The sequence below is a fragment of the Polypterus senegalus genome, chromosome 1, assembly GCF_016835505.1.
Source record: "Polypterus senegalus isolate Bchr_013 chromosome 1, ASM1683550v1, whole genome shotgun sequence".
NCBI lineage: Eukaryota > Metazoa > Chordata > Cladistia > Polypteriformes > Polypteridae > Polypterus > Polypterus senegalus.
In genome coordinates, this window is record NC_053154.1 from 246,796,420 (window position 1) to 246,819,084 (window position 22,665).

Here is a 22,665-nt window from a genome sequence, read left to right on the forward strand (position 1 = left end):
CAACACATGAAAATGGAAATCAATTAGTCTTTGCCATTGAAAGTAATTTTGAAGACTATTTATACTTAGAATAATTGGAGAGAATGGCACAGGAATTAGGATTACAAAAATATTTTAGCCTTGGGATAAAACTCTGATATGTTACTAGTTACAATTCTTAAACATCAGTTTTCTCTTCATTGCTGAAAGTGTGTTGACTTTGTTCATAAAGTATGGAATAAGCAACAATGCATAAAAAGTAAAAGATATGCCAAACTAATAGCAGGTTCTGACACAACAATATAATTTCAAAAACATATGAAATTTTGAAGTGGTTGTGAATAATAGAATGTATTGCAGGTTTGAAAATATTTTGATAAAGTGCAAAAGGAAAACTTAAGTCATGTTTTTTTCTTTCTTTCTCTTAAACAGCTTCTTATGTAACACTGCTGTAGCAAAACTAGGAATTCATGTTAATTAAAACCAGTACACTCTTAGCACAGCTGAAAAAGAATACAAAATAGCAGTTTGTGTACTTGGAAGTTTTTTCTTCCAAGAACATCTGGTAAAAGATAATTCTGGCTCTAGGTAAAAATGGCTCTATGTCTTAGACATCTGCCAGTAAAAATTTGAATTATTATGAATGCAATAAATTGTTGCATGAAACTTTCCTCGCCTGCTTATGACCATTCTGAGATCAGTTGAATCACATCTTAACTAAAATAGAAATAAGTCTCTTGCCACTTTCTTACAGCATTAGTTTAGAAATATCTAATAGGACTGTTTTTCTGCCTTTTTTGCTATTGATGTATTTGTTTGTAAATTACAGGTTATGCTCTCTACATGTCCACGCTTTAGCATTACTGAAGTTATATTGTTTCTTTAATGATGTAATTGCTTTAGACTATCAGGTTGAGTGTATTTTACACTTATACTGAAAATAAGATTGTTTCTGACTCATATGCATGAGAAGAAAAAGCTACTTACTTTTTCAGGAAAGTAAACATGATAATCAGTCCACCGTATTCTTTCCCAGTACTGAGTCACCTATCCTTTTTAAAACTAAACAGCTTCAGCTCTCTGTTTGTGGCAGAATTCATTGTTTCAACCTTGGAACAGATATTTTTCGATTTAAAGTATAATTTAAACTAATTTGTATTCAATAATTGTAAGTTTTCTGCAAGTAAAACTCTCATATTCAGCTGGCTACTAATTATTTGAGTACATTTGGATTCATGGATTTAGTATAGTGTACAGATAAATAAGTATTGTGTATTTGTCTCTCTAGGGTAATAGAATTCATTTTCAACATTTTGGCAACAACGTGTGGACAAGAATATTTAAGGGTCATGTATATATTTCCCTTGCTTGTATTTCCTTTCACATGTTGGAAACACATCGTAATCTTTGCAGAAACTAAAGGGAATTTAATATTCATTTAATTCCTTTTCATATATCTGGGCAACGACTACAGTATTTTAGGAAAACATGTGGGACCTATCAACCCGTTAAAGTTACACCCATGCACAAATGAATTTTCTTTGTGTGCAGATTTTTTGTCTTGATTTGATGTGGCTCCTTAGCCATTAACTATGTATGACAATAACTGACAAAGTCCAATAGTTTGACAATCAACAGCTATTTCTTCTTGCCAGTCTTAAATAATGCAACCTAAAATACAGCTTTTTGTTATCTATTTTCAATACTTAATTTTTTGTCAATTATACAATTTTTATTGGCAGAAAAACTCAGACATTTTGTCGTGTTTATTAAGTCATTAATGGATTCTGATTCATCCTTATACTTATTGTGTTTGCTACTGATTCTCCTAAGGGTTGCATTAGCAATAAGCTGAGAAACATAGTTAAAACTTTCCTTTTCCCAAAAAAAGTTTTCTGTATGACTGTCAGCATTTCCAGGCCATGTGCCAGGTGTAATCCCCAGCTCCTGTTTTTAGTAATATATGCCTCATAAAAAAAACAGAAAAACATCAAGAATGCTGCAGTTGGCTGGCGCCCTGCCCAGGGTTTGTTCGTGCCTTGCACCCTGTGCTGGCTGGGATTGGCCCCAGCAGACCCCCATGACCCTGTGTTAGGTTATAGCGGGTTGGAGAATGACTGACTGCTTGACATCATGAATGCCTACAAATAAGCCACCCTCAACAGATGGCATCATTGCAACTTCAGCTGCATTTTTTACTCATGCTTAATCTCTGCCAATGCCACAGGCATGTCAATTCTACTCTTGGATTTTCTTAATACTGTATTATTAAGATATTAGGTTAATTGATAACTGACATGAGGAAGTATGTGCTGCTTGGCCAGTGTCAGGGTCCTGTAACCCTGTAATGGAAAGTGATTTTAGAAAATGAGTAGGCAGATGGTTTGTTTGTTTATATGTGACACGATTGATAAAGATATGGTTTGAAATTCAAAGACATTTTAATGGACTGCACACAAATTATTTCCCAGTGTTAATTTGGACTGCCTTTCTTTTCAAAGATTACATCTTAAATTATTTATATGTGTATATTTCAATTATTAGTTCTGTTAGATAACATTTTTCAAATTGTGAAGTTTCTTTTTATGAAGAAAGCTAGATTTAATAAGTTTTGCAGTGCATACTTTTCCATTAGTTTTCCATTAGAGTTAACCAGTTAATGATGGCAGTATAGTGTCAGCGTTTTCAATGAGGCATCTCATTTTTTCAGTGGCTGACTAGTGTTATAAGATCCAGCTGAATTAAAGCATGCTGTGTTTCTGTTTCCCCTTTAAAAGGTCCAGAGTGTGTGTAAAGATGTTTCCTTCATTACTGATTCTCAGAATAAGGTATATTGTACAACCTGTGTTAGCTTTGAGTTTTGTTTTATTTTTGTTTGTTTGTTAATTGTAGATCATTCTAGGCTGCATAGATTTTATTTTCAGTTTCTTTTTCTTACAAAAGTTTTCTGCTTAAATTTCCATGTATGTATGCATTTTTGCTGATGTGATTTTTTTTAAATTGTGCATTCTCTTACAAATACTGTTTACTCATGCCGATGGTACAGTATTTGCATTTCATTTTGCTGCAGGTCATGACAAAAGCTTTGCTAAAGCAAAAATACAATTAAAAATGATTGGCCATCTTTGTCAACATATCATGCTCTGACAATATATACTATATATACCGACCCATCCGTAATGTGTAATGATGTTATTCCAGAGATGAATGTTGACATTATGCAATGTAGCTGGCAATTATGGCCCATGCCAAAGCAAATATTTTTTTTATTTTGTATTAAATATTTAATCTCTTTTATAATATGAAAACTGTAACAAAAATCCCTTGTGTTTTTTAGCACCTGGCTGTAACAAGGGAGTGTGATTCAGACTCTCTCCGACGATGCAGCTGGATTACAGACCATCTGGACAATGTAAACCTTGTTTCAAGTCCTATTCATTCTGGGTAAGTGCCAGGTGACAATGTAACATGAATATGATTGGCCATTTCACATGATTGGTTATTTTAATATATCAGCTTACCAAGTTTTGTATTTGGCTCTCTTACCAATATACATAAAAGTACAGTGGAATGTTTGTTATTGTCTTTATCTTGGAAAGCACTGTGGCTTTGTAGCAATCACTAATGGTATTTCTTGATCACACCTCTGTTTCAAATAGGAAAACGATTTTGCACAGATTCTTGACTTTAGTGAACTAAATCTCTGTGGATGAAACAGTTTTAAATGAAGGCAGAGTTACGGGTGAAGGTTTTTAAAGTTTGAGAAGCATTCAATGTATATCCTGTCAATAATTTGTAGTTTACTTTTTTAAAATACTAGCATCTGTAAATTCATATGTTTGTTGTTAAAATACCAGAATAGCAATGTAATTGCCATCTTATTCAAGTGAAAGTCCAAGTTTTATTTGTATTTGACTTGTTGATGCCACTCATTCGTATGTTAATTATGCTGACAACACCCAATTATCTTACATGTTATTAGCGTGTATCAAGTCACTCTGTCCTATAATGTACTAATCCTAATGGTAGATGTAGTAAGTTCATTATGAGCAGATCATTTAAGGGCACATGTAAGGTAGTTTGCTAACTCAGAATTGGCACTGAAAAAACATGTTTGTTTGTTTTAGCTTGCCTTACAATGGACTAGCATTTCATCCTGGGTTAGTTCCTATTCACTCCCTGAATGCCTGCTTAGGTAGCCTTGGGCATCCAACAAACTGGTAATGGAATAGGAGGGCTCAAAAATCAAGTAGATGGAAAATAATAATAACATAACCTTATCAAATTGGTCATGAGGGGCCAGAGCCTATCCCTGTACCACTGGGCGCATGAATGAAGATAGTCCTGGAAAGGGTACCAGACCTTTGCAGAATCTCCACTCACTTACACACATGCTCACAAATTCCCACACACCCATGCTAGAAGCCAAAAAACCCACATAGACAAAGGGAGAACTTGCACAGGCAATGAGTGGGTGCAGTATTCAATTACAGGAAGCTGGATCTGTTAGGCAATAGTTCTGACCACTATGCCAAATAATTTAATTAATTTAATTTGCAATTAATGCTCTTAATAGTATTGTAAGCAGACTTCTTCACTTAAATATTTTGTTAATGTGTTTGTATTATTTATTATAAGTTTATAATACTTAGTATACAACATCTAAGCTAAAGTGTTAAATTGCAAAGAAGACCTTTTTGATTTTAGAGACCTGATATTTCTTAACAATTAATTATTCCTCTTCATCTGAAAGTCAAGTGTTAATATTAGAATAAGGGTGAAGGTGAAAAACAAATCTGAATAAGCAAGGAATTTTTTACAGGTCCAAATTAGCTTATGCTAAGAGAATGGTTGTAATCAGAACTTTTCTACTTGCTTATCAGTGATCACTATAGTTGCTGAAATATTTTAGGCTACATCAGAATTGTTCATAATAGTTTCTCAGTTTAAAATGTAACCACAATAAACTGTTGCAAGTGGCAAAGTAGTAAGAATAATAGACACCCACATACACCTGCTCTAGGTATTTACAGAGCACATTTCATTTCTGTTCTTTGACAATAAACAGACTGTGGAATATTGACTTCTGGAAAGGGATGAACACTCTTCTTTTACTAAAACATATTTTATTTTTATGGAGGAGGCAAAGATAAAGAAAGACAAGTGTAACTTCAGTTTGAAAAGGCTAAAATAATGCACAAAAATGCCTGAAGCTTTTTGGTAAGAACACAACAGTACCACATGCTCCTACTGTCTACCCTTTTGTTAGCACATACGTCATGTAAATTCAATCTTTAGACCTGCCTTTTTCTTTTAATTGACATGTAAACTGAGCAAGATTTCTTTTTAAATGCCAAACGGTTTTCATTTTTACTTGCTGCATGCTGTGAATGGCCTTGCTTATACTATGGTAAATATAAACACTGTAAGTATTTTGCCTTACTGTATAAGGCATAAATACTCTTAATAAGAAAAGTGATTTTTCTTTAATGCTTTCTTTGTGGCTGAAGCACTGTTTTGTTGGCGCTTTGAGAAACTGCATTTGCCTGATTCTGTAAATTTTATTCAATTATTCATTTCTTTCATTTCAGGGGACAATTTCTTTTGCTTGCTGCTTTATTTGCTTCATAATAATAATAATAATAATAATAATACATTAATTTACTTTGCTTTCTACATTATTTCATTTTATTTTGCAGCTTTGCCTCTCCTCTTCCCCAGTATGACTCAAGGTGATAACTCTGTACTTTGATCAAAGTGTTTCCTTGCTCTGTCTCATTGTTTGTTTCATCCATAAAGTCTTTCATGTACAGTATATTTTAAAAAATCCTTTTATAGCAGAGACTAAATGATACTGTAGCTGTAGATATCTGAGATAGATAGAATGTATAAGATAAAATGTTTAATGCAGTTGCCAACTTTTGTATGCATATAGTCACTTGAACAAAAAAGTGATAAACTCTACTGTTTGTTTAAATATAAACAAAGAATCTTTAGCTAGGTATATTTAGTGTCTTCTCTTTTATGTGATCAAATAGTCTTGCACTAAATACAGCACATTCACATTTAATGCATTCATATTGTAAATTATAGAACTGGCTACAAAATCTATAGTATATTTTTCCAAAAATGCAGTAATAAAAAGACAAGATAAATACACATTAAAAAACAAATACATACTGCGTATTAGCAAGTTTTTCATGTCTGGAACCTGGTTGGAAAGCAGTGTACTTTAATGGCTAAGGATTTGTAGAAGAGACCATATGCTTGCATGCATATCATGTAACCCAGAGTAAGTCACTTACTTGCCTGCACTATTGGAGAACTTTTGCTGTTTATAGTACTCTTAATGAGGATTGTTACCATCAAGGCTATTTTAATGCCTTTTGGCACATAGCTTATAAGAACAAAGAAAAAAAGATGGCTCCAGCCCATGTAAAAATTGACCTGTTATAAAAATAGAGTATAGATTGGCCTTTAAATGTGGCACCCTAGGTTAGCTTCACTTGGCGTAAAGAATGTGACCTTTGTGATCATGTCTAAAACCACTCAGTATAGCCTTTCATTTCTCTTTGCTAATATCAACCCGAAGGTTATCCTGCATATGCCTTTTAATGCATGCCTTTGTGCATTTATGAAATGCTAAAGGTAAATCAAGGGAGATATTTGAAGTTTTCATTCACATAAGTTAGGTGTATACTGTAATCATACATTAAAAGTTATCTCTGACAAATACCAATGTTGTTTCCCTTTCTTGGAGATGGTGGTCTCAATCAATAGCCAATTCAAGTAAAACTTAACATTTAAACTGTATTTTTAAAGCACCAAAAGTACACTTGAATGAGTTTTGGAACTGCCTAGAAAGCAATGAAAATATCAGTGTAATCTGTAGTCCTCACCTTAATAGTAGACGTACAATCACCTAAACTAACATTTTTGTTGACTTTGTACATTAAAAAAAACACTTTGTGTTTCATCTAATCTCACTTTAACACTTAAGACTTGTTATTATAAAGAAGAAGCAATACATGTAAAGCTGCTTAAATTAGATAAGCAAGGATAGCAATGTAGTACTAGCATAACATGTTAGGTTTTACATTCTGCTCTTATAGTATGAAACGCCTGTTTTCGCTCATTAAAGGTTTGGGGTCAGTTTTACCTTGGCAGTTTTTTTAAAACAAAGTGGTGATCCAAATGTTTTCTTTCCTAGTGAAGTTTATAACCATCCATCTAGCCATATACCAAGCCGATTTTACTCAATACCAGGGTCACATATGAATTTTAGATGTTATTATTGGGTATTTCTAAGATGTTTCACTGATATGGGCTGAGTAACTGATGCCCACTGAGAAAGCTGCCATGGTTTCAGACTCTTCCTTTAATCCATTGGTGATTATCCGCCAACCAGTGTGTTTAAAGTTTCTTCAGTTAAACTCTATCTCTGTATATTTATGGGCAGGTTCCTGGTCAGTTTCATGGTTGATGCCCGGGGAGGTTCCATGAGAGGCAGCCGACATAATGGCATGAGGATCATCATCCCTCCACGGAAATGTACTGCCCCCACCCGTATTACATGCAGACTTGTGAAGAGGCACAAGCTTGCCAGTCCACCACCAATGGTAGAAGGAGAAGGACTTGCAAGTCGGCTTGTGGAAGTAGGTCCGGCTGGGGCCCAGTTTTTGGGGTAAGTTGTACCTGTCAAGACAGAGGGTCAGGCTCAGGCTAAAGTTCTCATTTTGTATAATAAACTTTTCACTCAGCTCAAAGTTTACAGTTTGTAGAGAGCTAAATAATTGTTACATTGCCACTGCACCCTAATTCAGCATTCACACATGAAGCTTATGGAATTCAAAGAACTTTTTTGAAATTCCATTTTCTGGTTAGGTGGTATGAAACTAATTTTATGACTGCTGACTGCTTTGTTTCCATTTGTTTATCAATGCCATTATTTTATCGGTTCAATGAAAAAAAAATGTTAAAGAGCAAAAATTACATATAGAACTTCAGGGCCCACAATCCGCTATGATGTGGTGAGATCTTCAAAAAAGAATTTGAGCAGCTTTATTTATTTGTTTGCTTATTCATTTAATTTTTAAAATTATTTTATTTTTTATTATTGGAAACAGTGCCTTGATGAATTTTACAGCACCCTGCTGGAATGACAGTTTGTTCTTTATTTCCCCTTTTTGTTTCTCTTATCGCTGCATGGATGTTATTCAGTAAACTCCACCTTCCCACCAATCCTCCCCCTCTAAATGAGGGTGAGAGTTTGGTTACCCGAATCCTGCAGCTTGGGCCGCGAGGAACAAAATTTATTGGGTAGGATGGCATACTTAGCAAAGATCCAAACTGTCCAAACAAACCTTTTTTAATTATTTTTTTTCACTTTCATATTTTGTTTTTGTTTGATTTTCTGAAACTTTCAGTTGGTTTCCCTGCACTGAAAGACAATCATAGTGGCTTGATTTCTCAAAGCTATGCTAATACTTTTGCGCTTAATAGGCATGAGATTTTCACTGCAAGCATTCTGCTTTCATGACAACTTTACGTTTTACTCTTATTATTTTCTGTTACAGTTTCTTACGTTTAGTCAAACACAGCTGCATCTAATGCATTTTAATATCAAGTGGATGATTGTACTTTTTTAACTATGGAGAAGGTATCTGAATCATTGAAAGCTAAGGATCGCCCTGCTCCACTTGGCACAAAGGTTCTTTCAAATTGACAACTAAAGTTGTTGAGTAATTAGATGACATTTACCTGAATGGTCTGTGTTGTTAATGTGTTCTAATGCGATTTGATTTGAGCATTATTTGTGCTGCATATCTAAGCACTTTTTATCATATTTCTAACAGCATAGTACTGTATGTGTTGATAATTTTAAACTTTCATCTTTGGTACCTTCTCTGTATCTGTTTTGTTTGTTGGTTGATTTTGTTACAATGTTTATTTCTTTTAATACTTCTTTACATTTTTAATGTCCATGCACTCAAATGTGACCTCATTTTGTACTTAGCATTAGCATTAAAGTAAACAGTATCATTCTTGTTTACCTACTCAGATTGTTCAAACCAAAATGTAGCTGATTAGATTACGATACCCAGAAGTAGCCACCTAAAATAGTGAAAAGGAATGTGCTTATTAAGAAAAAACATTAAAATGAAAATCACCATCAAAGTTAACGTTTACTGTTTTGGTGTCTGCTGGAATAGAAACTACAGTAGTCAAGAAGCATTAAGACTGGTGGCCATTGGGATGCTAAATGTTTTTCTCAAAGATTATGCTCACATTTGATTACACATTGGTGCTTTAGACCCAGACTACTTATTTGCTGAGGCTACAACCTGCATAGGAAAACAAGGATACTGTCTTGGCACACTGTTTAGGAAGCTGCAGAGTCCACAGGTTTGATCTCTAATTGCATTTAATCAAAGTTGTTCTCCTTCTGAGTTGGCCCAATTGTATCAAATTCATTTTTAAAAAGTTAGATACAAGGGTTTACATGATCTGTGACCAAAATGTTCAATACTTTTTCTAAATTTCCAAATGGAAATTCTTTTTTTTTCCATATTTAGGTGACAATTTTGTTTTGTCCCTGCAACCCTAGATTTAGAGGGTCTGAGAATGTTATGTTATCTTCTTTTATTTAAAGAAAATTAAAACATGGTGGCTGAAACTGAATATTTAACGGCCTCATGTATAAAAGCATAGATGCAGCACTTGAAAAGTAAGTAGTGTGATAAGAGAAAAAATAAGTTGAAAATTCTTTAATTGCCTCCCATCAATCATAATGCTCTGACAAAATATACACAGAAACTTTGCCATTATAACCAACTGATGGAATTTTCAAAATTGTATAAATTTTAAAAGTTATTGAAAACTAATTTTAGCAAATCTGTGCTGTTAGATTTTGGGTGTATTACTTCTTTATGGTTATCCATATACTGTACATGTCTTTCCATCGATTGTTTGTTTTTAGTTTTGTTCCTTGTCACATAGTAAATCCATAGTAAAAACCCTTGTGTTTTTTGCCAAATTATATTTAGATATAAAATTGAGTAAACAAAAGGATTATGCAGCTTTTCTTGTGCTTTTTTACCTTGCATTAACAAAACTGACGTCACTCAATGTTTCAAAATTGTCACTGCTTTGTAGATGATTCACTATTAATATAATGCACTTGTTAATATTCACTAGAAACACCTAGATTGTTGTGTCAGATGTTTTTCCAAAATGTTTAATTAGGAAAAAGCCACAAAGGCCTGATGGCATTAGCCCTACTTTTAAAGTATCTTTAACCCTCATTTTAAATGGAGAGATAGCTGTTTTAAAGGATATATTTTTTCCAGCCCCGTGATAGTGGAAATACCCCATTTTGGATCAATGAGAGGCAAGGAGAGAGAACTGATCATTTTGAGAAGTGAAAATGGAGAGACTTGGAAGGAACACCAATATGACAGTAAATCATCTGAGGAACTAAATGAAATATTGAATGGAATGGATGAAGGTACGTTTTCTTATTTAAAATAAATGTACAGGCATATGTATAGGTTTGTTTATGGCTGAAGCAACATCCATCCATCCATCCATTAACCAACCCCCTATATCCTAACACAGGATCATGGGGGCCTGCTGGAGCCAACCCTAGCCAGCACAGGGTGCAAGGCAGGAACAAATACCCAGGCAGGGCACCAGCCCACCACAGGGCAGACACAATAATGCACAAACACAATTTACATTTGTATTATTTATTTATTTGCTTGGCAGACACTTTTATCCAATGTCACTTACAAAAGATGTAAATGTAATCAAGTAACATTATGCAAGGGCCTGTTTGTTCAGGAAATGTAGTGGGACAGGTAACAAAAGTTGATTGCTATAAGTGAAAAGCTGTAATGCTTATTACATTTAGAAACATAGATAAACAATCAATAAATCAATTAAACTTTATGTAACGACAGACCATTCAACAAGATCACCGAACAAAGTTTTGTTATTTTCCCAGTCAATTAGGCAGATATTCAGGTGTGTTTTCAAATGCTTGTTAAATACATTGTGAGAGTCAGCAGTACGGATGGAGGTGGGCAGCTCACTCCACTAAGTAGGAACTACACAGGAAAAGAGTCTGGTTTAAGACTTGATACCACGCAGAGGCAGCATCACCACACACTGTTCCCTGGCAGACCTGAATGGGTGAGAAGGAGCATAACACCTCACCAGTATCTTCATATACACAGGTGCCGACCCATTGACTACTCTTTAGGTTAGCATCAGGGATTTGAACTTAATGCATGCTGCTACAGGGTTCCAAAGTAATTCAATTCCTATTTAAATAAAAGGTTTTTATTTTATTTGGGTTCTTCCAGAGGGGTTTAAAGTGGAGAAAGACAAACAAATTATGATTGCATTCACTACACTTTTGGCACGCAGACTTATTCTGATAAACTGGAAGAATCCAAACTCTCCTCTTTTAAGTCAGTGGGAAACCGATGTGTTATATTATTTGAAATTGGAAAAAATCAAATACTCAGTTAGAGGATCTGTACAGACCTTTTTCAAAACATGGCAGGATCTAATCAGTAATATTTTAAAATAAGTTCATAAAGCACAGAGAATTTTTTTTAAATTAGGTATGTTTACAAGCCTTAAATTTAATGTTATTTGGCTTGCTCTCTCTCTCAGGGGTGGGGATCGATCTGTTCTTAACTCAATTTTTCTTTTTGTAAAATCTTGATTGCTTTGTATGGATTGTAATAAAATTAATAAAATTAAAAAAAAAAGGTTTTTATTCACCTCCAATACCTTCTTTACAAGAACACCTACCACCATATACAAATACACATTGTCTATTTCCACCTCCAAGAAAGGTTTGCCTGCAGCCTCCCGACTATAACTAAGTTAAAGTGAGGCAGTGAGCTTTCTCTTAAAATAATCCGAGAATGGCTCCCGGTCTCCTGTTCAAGTCATTGTGTGGAAACCAGAGCAGTCCCCCAACCAGCAGCACCCACAACAGGGCTGCATTTCCAGACTCCAATTCCCATGACACCCTATGGGTGTCCTAATTAGATTCAGCCTTAAGGAACACTGCCACTTGTCTTGTGGGGAAATTGCTCCTGGTAAGCCTGTTTGCCTGGTCCCGGCCTGGATGCATGTCCTTCCTTCCTGGCACCAACACTAGTGCTAAGCAGTCTTTTTAAGTGTGTTTGCACTACTGTGGTTGTCTTGTCTGTCTTTTTGTCCATCTGCCTGTCTCAATAAAACACTTGACTACCAGTGAACCATTTTTTATGAAATTTGACACATATAGTCTTCAAGGAAATTTGGCAGGAAAGTTCCATTTTTGTTGATATATCTTAAATAGAGAGTCCTATTTTAAAAAGCAGTGGCAAAATTGCAGAATCATCTATCTTAATAGAAAGAAACATTCTGTGCCACTTCAATTACAGATCAGTTTTCTGTTTCAAACTTACGCAGAGAGAGGCCACCTCAGCTTGCATAGTTTTCCCTTTTACTAACCTGACAGTTGTTCCTGATGAATAAAAAAATGGATCCTGAATGCAGTCAAATACTGGTACTCCAGCTCACAGCTCAAATCTCCTGTTGCTTGACTGAACTAAAGTCTAAAGAAAAGCAATTTATCTAGAATAGAATACAGGAGGAATGGAATTACATAGGCATTGTTTTGTTAGCATAGAGTGAACACGTAAGTATTCAGTATTTACTTTATATGTAGAACAACTTCATTATTTGCAGTTTGTAATAATTTAGTATTTCTCTTGGACTATAAGCTATAAGCAAAACTACAGACTGGCTCTCTATCCTGGGCCAGAGCAGACAAAAAATTTACCTTGAGACTTCAAGACAGATTTTAACTGTCTTTTTGGTACTTTTATGTTACAGAAATTTTAACTACAGTTAGTCACACATACTCCACAACTAACAAATAACAATAGTATTGGAACTGGATTCTGCCTGTTCCGGCTGCATTTTTAACTGCCTGAAATTGTTAAAAAGCAGGTACTTGATGTACTTAATAATCATTTTCTATTATTGCTGTTTTTCTTAATATAACTCATTATTGCAAAAATATTTCATTCGCAAAATTGTGATAACTGATTCCTTGAGCACAAAAATTAAAATGCTCCAATATTTAAATCAGTTACCTAAATCCCTGAATGCGCCTAAATATTACACCATGTATGCATGCATGATGACTAAAGTTGCTGTAGGTTTTCATTCCAGCCAATTTCTTAATTAGTTTCCAATTATTGCTGCTGATAGAACATTAAATTCGATGTTTAATATTCTAAACCAAACATCTCAATTTTCTTTCTTATCTAGCTGGTCCAGGTAAAGAGGATTTGGATGAGGGGTCTCAAATTCACTTCCAGGGGTGTCACAATGGTTTTAGTTTTTTTCTGCAACCAGTTTTATAGTTATTTGCTGTTTATGATATATGTTACGTTATTTTTATTATATGGCTTGGAAGTACATTCACTCTGACAGTCTGACATTTTTAATACTGTTTATTGTCTTTTTCTGACAGCATCATCCAAATGTTTTTGACCTGGAGCAACTCAGTACTTATTGTTAATTGTCACCTGATTTAGGAAAAAAATAAGTAATTTAAAGAGTAAGCCATGTAAAATGAAGGCAATAAAACCCAAGGTGGTGTACAAAAAAGTAGCCCCTTGCATGGTTAGGAGTGCTGCCCTAGTTTTAGCATAAGCAGAAGTAGTTAAGTGAAGTCATCAGAATTGTCAGTGCATGTTTAATTTTGTTTTATTAGCTCTGTTATTTGTGTGTGCACTGTAGAGAAGATGTGCTATGTTCATTAGAGCAGCATATTTCAAATGTGAAGAGATTCATGGAACAATATTCTGTTGTAAGTGCTCCTGGAAAATACACTGTTTAGCAGCCTTTGCATCAGTACCCCAAGAGGTTGTCACCAACATTGCAGGTCTTACTAAAAATTGTTCTCATAAGTTGATATGAGTCAAGAAGGTTATGTCAGCATTTACTCCATGATTTGGGGGCTACTTTGTTCTTTGTACACAAGGATTATTATAAGCTAGCAACAGTAATTGGCTACTAATTAAGAATGTGTCTGGAATTGAAACCTGTAGCCATTGTGGCCCTCGAGGAACTGAGATTGAGACCTCTGTTTTACACTGGTTGTGAACTGTGTCAAGCACACAATGTGTATTTACCAATTCTAAAACCCCCATTGTGCAATTATGCCTAAGCTTTATATTGTTTTACATAGGTTTGCCATATAAATACTCTGTATATATCAAACAGTTTTTAACTCCAGGTCCATTTTTATTGATTTTGCTTTCCTAATTTACTGTAACCTGTAAATTTGACTAGTTTCTTTGTTATCACCTACATTTTTTAAACAAATTAGAAAAAGCAGCAACCTGTTCCTATTGTTAGTATGTATGTTATGTATTAACTCTGTACATTATACAGTTCATTTGTGGAGTAATATACCTCTTAAAGTAACTATTAATGTCACTAACCTGACTGCAAAATCTTAAAAAAGTGTTTTTACAGCACTTAAAGGATGCATTGTAAAATTCTTGGTTTACTTATGTCCACTGATGATTTGTTCATATATTCTTTGTTTTTTTAATTATTGACTTTTTAGAAAACAATTCAGTATTGTCAAAAAACTAATCAGCTCATTGTTTTTTGAACAGGTATAACTGTCTCAGTTCTCGTTTTTCTTACAATGTCGACTTCAAAATACACATGTAGAATACTTAGTTATGTACACTTAAAGAAAGTAATTTCAGATGCAGATTCATAAGGTAGGCTAATGTTCTGAAAACCACTTAGTTTAAGTATTGCAGAATGCTGGAGCCTATCCTGACAGCCCTACTCCTACCCATGCATGGGCGGCCAGTCCATTGCAGAGATTCAAGTGCAGATTACCTCTATTTATATTTGGCAAAACAAACCTAAAATATTTCTATTCAAAGCAAATTAAATAGATATTAATTACTAATTTATTAAAAGCAAATATCAAAATTTAAAATTTAAACACACTTTTTTGGTATTTCATGATGTCCAAATAATAACAATAATTATTATCATTGAATAGATATATACAGACATATATTCTCGAGCTTGCTTAATCCATTTCATGATGGTGAGGTGTTGAATCCTGTCTTGGTAGCACTAAGTGTAAGACATGGAACAACCCTCAGTTACTGAATAGAGAAAATAAATTATAATCCACAATATTACCAGGGCTGCATTTCTAAACCCCTTTCACATTCATTACCACAATAAAAGAGACACGTGTATACCCATCTTAACACATGTTCATACTAGTATTTTTGTAATGTCTGCATAGTTTCTGTGTGTCACTTGCCCCTTTACTGGATAGGACAGGACCCTCTCTGAAGTATTTACTGCCTTGTGATCAGTGCTGAAGTATACATATATATATATATATATATATATATATATATATATATATATATATATATATATATATATATATTGTGGACTGGGATCCGGACACAGGCAGACGGACAACATGGTTTCACCACACACCGTTTATTTTACAATATTATTTACAATAATTGTGCTCACGTGCACCCCCAGTGCCTCCAGCACCGTTCCCCCAATGTCCAGGCCTCACAGTCCTTATGCCTTTCTTTTGGCCACCTCCCGTCCTCTATCCAGCTCTGTCCTCTTCGACCCGACATCCACTGCTGACTGGAGGAGGCGCCCTAAAGTGGAACCGGATGGGCTCCAGCTGCTCCCCGGCAATCAGTTCAGGCCACACCCCAGTGTGGCGGAAGTGCCGGCTGCGCACCTGGAAGCCATCCGGGTGTCCCCTGTCATCTTCCCCAGCACTTACTGGTGTGGCAGAAGTGCTGGGCTCCAGGGTTCCTCAGGCACCAGGGCGCCGCCTGGCGGTGGCCACGTGCCCCTACAGGGTTGGCCCCCAATACAACCAGGGCGATCTCCTCCTTGCGGTTTGGAGGAGGCACAAGCCCTCCTCTGGTCCTCCTGGGCGTCCCAGCCGGGCTCCAGCCCTGGCAGGGGACCACTATATATATATATATATATATATATATATATATATATATATATATATATATATATTTTTTTTTTTTTTTAATCTATGACATGACGACTTAGTCGTTAGCAGTTTTTTATTGGTTTCCTGTGTATAGTGATTGCCGTTTTGAAGATTTCCAAATTCTTCCTATGTCTACTTAGGTTTTCTCTGGATGTACTAAGTCCTCAAGGACATGCAATTTAGGCTAATCAGTGTATGTGCACAGCCTGCAATGGACTGTTTTCCTATCCAGGGTTTTTCTTCATCCAGTTCATAGTGATACTGGTATATGCCCTGGTTGCCGAAATTCTTGGCTGGAGAATGTATGTATATTTGGAGAATGTCCTTTGGTGCCAAAATTATAGCTTTTGAAAAAAGTATATTTGTATTAATAACGAAAATAATGGAAGCACAGTGGTAACATGTTTAGTACTGCTTCAGGAGACTGAAAGTTCTGAGTCAGACATTGTGTGTGTGGGATTTGCATGCTGTCCCCATGTCTGGATACACCAAGCTTCCTGCTGAATGAATTGTGAGTGAAAATACATATGTACTTGGGTTTGCCTTACATTGGACTGACAGTATTCCAGGGTTAATTTCTACCTTATATTTTGAACTGCCAATTTAATATTCAGCTAACTGGAACCCTGAATTAGAGTAAGAGACTTTGCCTAATGGAATGAAAGATAATCTGCATATATTTTTAATAGCTTTGTGCATGTGTTTGATGTATCTCAACATAATGATTCAACTGTATTTTGTGAGCATTTTGTGCAAGCTGATTTGCTTTGGGTCTTCTAACATTTTTTGCTTCATTAATCAGTCATATTGTGTAATTTGTAGAGCTTGACAGTCCAGAAGAAATGGAGAAGAAACGCATATGCAGAATCGTAACAAAGGATTTCCCTCAGTACTTTGCTGTGGTGTCACGCATTAAACAAGAAAGCAATCAGATGGGTCCAGAAGGAGGAGTCCTCTCTAGTATGACTGTGCCTCTGGTACAAGCCTCATTCCCAGAAGGGGCTTTAACAAAAAGGATTAGAGTTGGTCTTCAGGTAAAATTTGAACTGTTCACAGAGCTATTAACATTTTAATTCTGATTTTTGTATGCATCTCATACAGTTTCTCATTATATTGAAAGTGGTACAGTCAAGCCAATAGGGCAATAAATTAAAAACCCATTAAAAGACTTGGGTGGCGTTTTGGGTTTTGTTTCCTTTTATATAGTAATGCCTGTTTATTTTTTACCATTTACTGTATACATAAAAAAAGGATCTGCTTGAAGGCAGAGTAAACAAAAAAAATAAGTTCTTTAAATGACTTTTCTAAATGCAGTACTTAGACTTAACAGTTTTTGCTGCTAATTAACTCATTTTCCTTTCATTTTAATTGACTTGTTTGTTAGATTTGTTCCCCTAAATTTTTTTATCGTTCCTCTGATTTGCTTCATTTCTTTCCTTAAATGGCATCTAAACAGAAATGAAATGTTAAATGAGTTAGCCAACACAAGAGCAACTTAGTCAGGGCCTCAAACTCCAACCAATTTAAGCAACTCCAACCAGTTGCTTAATTAGGTGCCAATTCTTGTTGTTAATTAAACCCATTCTTTAATTCCATGGCTTGTTCTGCTCTGGTCATGTTTTGGCTTATGTTGTATCTCAATATTCTTTGGCTGCTAATTAAACAACAAAAAACAGTTAAGGGGTCTAAGTCTTGAAGAGCAAGTCAATAAATATTAATTTGAAAGAAATTAATTAACACCAAAAACAGGTCATTAATTAAGAAAAGGGTCAGAATGAAAACCTGCAGCCACTGCAGCCCTCCAGGACCGGAGATGGGGACCCCAGGCATAGAATATCAGATAAACTACAGTTTAGTGGTATTGAAAGAGGAATATGTGAATGAACACCTATTAGTACCTTGTCATTGGTGTAGTACTGTAGTTGCAAACTCAGAAGACTTCCTCATTTTCTCATTCATAACCCACTGCAAAATGAATACTGGGCACTGCCCAAGGGAAAAATATTACCTTCCATGATGAATTCCAGTCCTGGCTGTCGTTGATGGATGGACCAAGATTTAGTGAAAAAAACTCATAGGCTAATTGTGGAATATCTCAATATCTTGGTATCCAGCAATGCTGGATAGTAGTGGAAGATTAATGGTTATTAAGATTATATGTGTGGTGAGATTCTGTATTTGATTAGCAACCGTCTGCAGCACCTTTGACACAGCTTAGAATCTTTAAACCAATGAATTAAGGATATTATAAAGGCAAATGTAGGATTAATTCACTACTAGGTAAGTGTGAGGGATACAGTATTTACTTAATATGTTAGAAACCAACAATAATTTTTTTTTCAGTTGAGTACAGACTATGATTATCTTTGCACCCATCTCTTTATCCTCACTAACGTAGGAATATCACCCCCAGACATACACGAGAATCTAATGGGAATGAGCAACGTGTTGACAAAATGGTAAAAAGTGAATCTTATCCTTCAAAGAATGGAAAGAGAGGACAAAAAATAATGTGTGTTTGTGAGAATATAAATCTGTATCTTCAAATTATAGAAAGCTAAAGATTAGATATACTGTATTTCGTTGAATTTCATGAAGGTGAAAATTCATTTAATTTATTCTTTCTCCTTTGCATTACTTCCACTATATCATTTTTCTATTCTTTTTCATATTCTACAAGTGTCCAAACAGAAAAAAAACATACTTTAAAAAAACTTCTTTCTAAAATAAGCAGTATTTCTAGCAATTAAACAAACATAATTAAAAACTAGCATGGTTCATTATTGAAATTAAATACAGGCATACTCAAAATTATTACATAATGAGGTTTCTCATTCATTTTGTTTTGTAGGCCCAGCCAGTACCAGATGAAATTGTGAAAAAAATACTAGGAAATAAAGCCACATTTAGTCCAATTGTGACTGTGGAGCCACGAAGAAGGAAGTTTCATAAGCCTATTACAATGACGATTCCTGTGCCTCCCCCATCTGGAGAAGGAGTAACAAATGGGTATAAAGGAGATACCACACCGAGTCTCAGGCTTCTTTGCAGTATCACAGGTATGAACAAAGGCAAATATTTCATTGTCTTCTGATACATAGCCGCATTATCTCTGAAGTACTAAAAGTTAGAAAATACAAATGATTACCTTCTCCTTCTAAATTGTTTGGAAATTAAAATTTCATTGTTGCCATTTTATTTGGCTGACACCTTTATCCAAGGTCCCTTACAACATTTATGATACAATTGGTTACATTTCTTTTCAATCAATCAATCAACATTTATTTATATAGCACATTTTCATACAAAAAAATGTAGCTCAAAGTGCTTTACAAAATGAATAGAGAAATAGAAGACACAATAAAAAAATAAACATAAGTCAACATTAATTAACATAGAATAAGTAAGGTCCGATGGCCAGGGTGGACAGAAAAAACAAAAAAACTCCAAATGCTGGAGAAAAAAAATAAAATCTGTAGGGGTTCCAGACCATGAGACCGCCCAGTCCCCTCTGGGCAATCTACCTAACATAAATCAAACAGTCCTCTTTGTATTTAGGGTTTTCATGGAAGGACCTGATGATGATGGTCACGTAGACTTCTGGCTTTCAGTCCATCAATGTTGGTGCATCATGATGCTTTGAGTAGGTGGTGGTGGCACAGGCCGCCACCACAAAAAACGGAAAAAGAAACAGAAGAGAGAGTAGGGGTCAGTACAGATTTTGGAGCCACTGTGAATAGTTATTATGATGAATTGAACATACAGAGTATCAGTATTAAGTTAAAGTGAAGTTAATTTTGAAGTTAGTTTTGGTTTTCCAATTGGAGCATAGGCAGGTCAAGTGACTTGCTCATGGTCCACACAGTGTCAGTAGCAGGATTAGAACCCACAACCTCAGGATTTGAGGTCCAAACCACTGTGTCACACTACCTGCAATTCTGCACAATTTGTAAAACATCAAATACTGTACTGCATTCAGTCTCCATTCACTTGTCATGGAGGTAACCTGGCCTAGGAATACTCTTCAGGTATGTGCATTTAATTCACATATACTCCAAAGCCATTCAATGAGTCTATTTAAAGTAAGCATATATCTCCACCAAGGGTGTTCCTTGACTTGTAATTCTCATAAACAGGATATCAAGGCTGGGAGAGTATTCATTCTAGAGGCCTAAGTAGGGTAAACATCTAACACTGATGCTGTTGGGATGAAAATTAGCACCACCAAGTATGAATTAATTGTCCTCTCCTTGAAGTATAGTGTCTTCCTTGTCAAAGGCTAGTAGGAAACTGCTGTCATGAATACTGGAGTAACTTATCTCAGTGTCTTCTTAACAGGTGGAGGTAGATATGTTTGTGAGATTGACCAATATAAAGTTTCTAAGGAAAAAAGTATTGGAACATTGTATCAGACATGTGTGGAAAAGCTGGAAATATGTTTATGTGTACAAGCAGCCCAAATGCAATTTCTTCATTGCTGGCATCACATTCTGAGGGTAATGTCAACAGTAATTGAGGCACTCAAATGAGACTGTCATATTCAATACACAAATCAACATTTTTTGAGCAAACAATGACCCTTTTTTAAAAGATGTATCTTAAAAAGTATGATATATAAAAAAGCGTATTATTCTGCACTAGCCGAAGCCCACCGTAGCATATGCCTGTGTAAGAATAGGAACGGAAAACGGTGAGAAAGGAATTCAGAAATCAAGAAGAAATAAATACTTCTTGAAAGACGCAATTGTAAATAGGTGTTTTGGTGGTGATGACAGATAATGAGTCGAAAGATCTAACCCTAGAAAAAGCCACGTACAACTGACCATGGCTGAAGACTGGTTGTTAGAATTATTGTGAAGAGTAAACAGCATGTGGGTATGAGGAAGGCTGCACTTCTGAAATTCGATTACGTAAATATAATCAATAACAACCTTAAAAAGATGTTGTTGTAGAATGTCTCTAAGTAATTCTTGCAGCTTAATCCAACAGACTCGTACTACAATATTAGGTCTGTGCTCCAGTCTTTAGGTATCCGACAGTGCATGTAGAATTTCCGGCCAAGCAGGATTACATGTGAAAGTGATAAATAAATGAGGCTTTCTGAATTTACGTACTATGGCCATGGCATCCTGATAGTTTTTTTGCATGTATCTTGGACTTCCTGGAAATGTGGACGGTAATATGATCATTTTGTCTACACGTACATTGTTATTTTCAGCGTTTTGCTTGCAGTGTGTCTGACAGTCCTTTGTATTGTTCCACGTTCAAATCTTGTTGATCTAGTCTGAGATAGTTGAGACGCACACCCTCTGTTTTAACATACGCATCTATGACATACTGTTGGAATAGTTCGCCGCTGGAGTGCAAAGTACTAAATGTATTCCTCATTGCTAATCTGTACGCATAAAATTGGCATTGAGTAAGCCTTCTTCGCTTGGCGGGTTCTTTTATTGAGAACATGTTGTAAATCTTTGTGCCAGCCAATGTCTCCGTAAGGGAATAAAAGTGGGTAAACCGAAGGATCGCAATTCATATTGAGTGTGGAAATCTGTTTACAGAAGTTGCCTATGGGACAGATGCAAATGTCCCTTTCGGCAGGCGGTTGACCATCTTCTCTGAAGAAAATCGCTGCAACATTGGTGTGACATGTCGGGGCATTGTATCATTGTAAATCCTGCCTCGGGTTTTCCTCGAAAAGCATTCGTACAGATGCTGTTGGATTGGACTGAGCGATTTCATGCATGTGTTTGTATGATTTAGCGAAGGGTTTGATGGTTCTGAGCATGTGATCTAGCTAGAGAAGTAAATTTTCGCTGCATGTAGAGTTTGCTTTATTTTGTAAGCGTACTTGAGAAGCTTGGCGAGAAATGCCGTGTTGGCTGCGTGTGGGCGGGACCGGTTTTGAAGAGGAGCCGCTGGCAGCATAGGGAAGGGTTTGGAAGAGGACAAATACGAAATGAGAAATGCTGTGTCGGCTGCGTGTGGGCGGGACCAGTTTTGAGGTGGAAGCAGGACGATGGTCCTAACTTCCTAGCTCTGATGGTATGAATTAGGGTTTTGTCGACAAAGGTTTTCCCTGTTCCTGCAGGACCATCTAAGAAGAAGCATGTTTGTCGTGGATGGGAATCTCTGTATGCAGCGTGTAAACATGTGTTTGGTGAGGTGTTGGGGGCGGGCACATGAGCAGGCAGTGCGCATGCCTCGAAATGGAGGGTGGACACGGGACAAGGGTTAGAGATAGCGGGCGGGGCTCTATCGTGTGTTCCCCATGACACGGGAGGAGGGTTAGAGTTAGTGGGCGGGGCTCTGTCATGCGTACCCCATGGTCAGACCACTTGGTCGATTATATAGATAGAAAAGCAGCCGGAACCGAAAAGAACAATGAAACGCCAATGTGGCTCAGAGGTGCATGTGGACTGTAGCAGAGATGAAAGCAATTGAGGCTGTGTTTGGTGAGGTGTTACGTGCGGGCACATGAGCAGGCAGTGCGCATGCCTCCAGAGCGAGGGTGGACGCGGGAGGAGGGTTAGAGTTGGTGGGCAGGGCTCTGTCATGCGTATCCCATGATGCGGGAGGAAGGTTAGAGT

General features: G+C 36.1%; 1 protein-coding gene across 10 annotated transcripts in view; it reads left to right on the forward strand.

The window, feature by feature from the left end:
- The window catches only part of ank3b (ankyrin 3b), a 633,883-nt gene that overhangs the window by 540,607 nt on the left and 70,611 nt on the right, over positions 1-22,665 (forward strand). For 6 of the 10 annotated variants that reach the window (XM_039771420.1, XM_039771428.1, XM_039771439.1 and 3 more), the window contains 5 exons: positions 3,317-3,423; positions 7,439-7,663; positions 10,329-10,486; positions 16,901-17,112; positions 18,930-19,137. In XM_039771420.1, coding sequence (XP_039627354.1) covers positions 3,317-3,423; positions 7,439-7,663; positions 10,329-10,486; positions 16,901-17,112; positions 18,930-19,137 — 910 coding nt within the window. Of the gene's footprint in view, positions 1-2,756; positions 2,808-3,316; positions 3,424-5,678; positions 5,712-7,438; positions 7,664-10,328; positions 10,487-16,900; positions 17,113-18,929; positions 19,138-22,665 lie in introns of all 10 variants that reach the window. The other 4 variants (XM_039771398.1, XM_039771378.1, XM_039771390.1 and 1 more) reach the window with 1 other exon arrangement.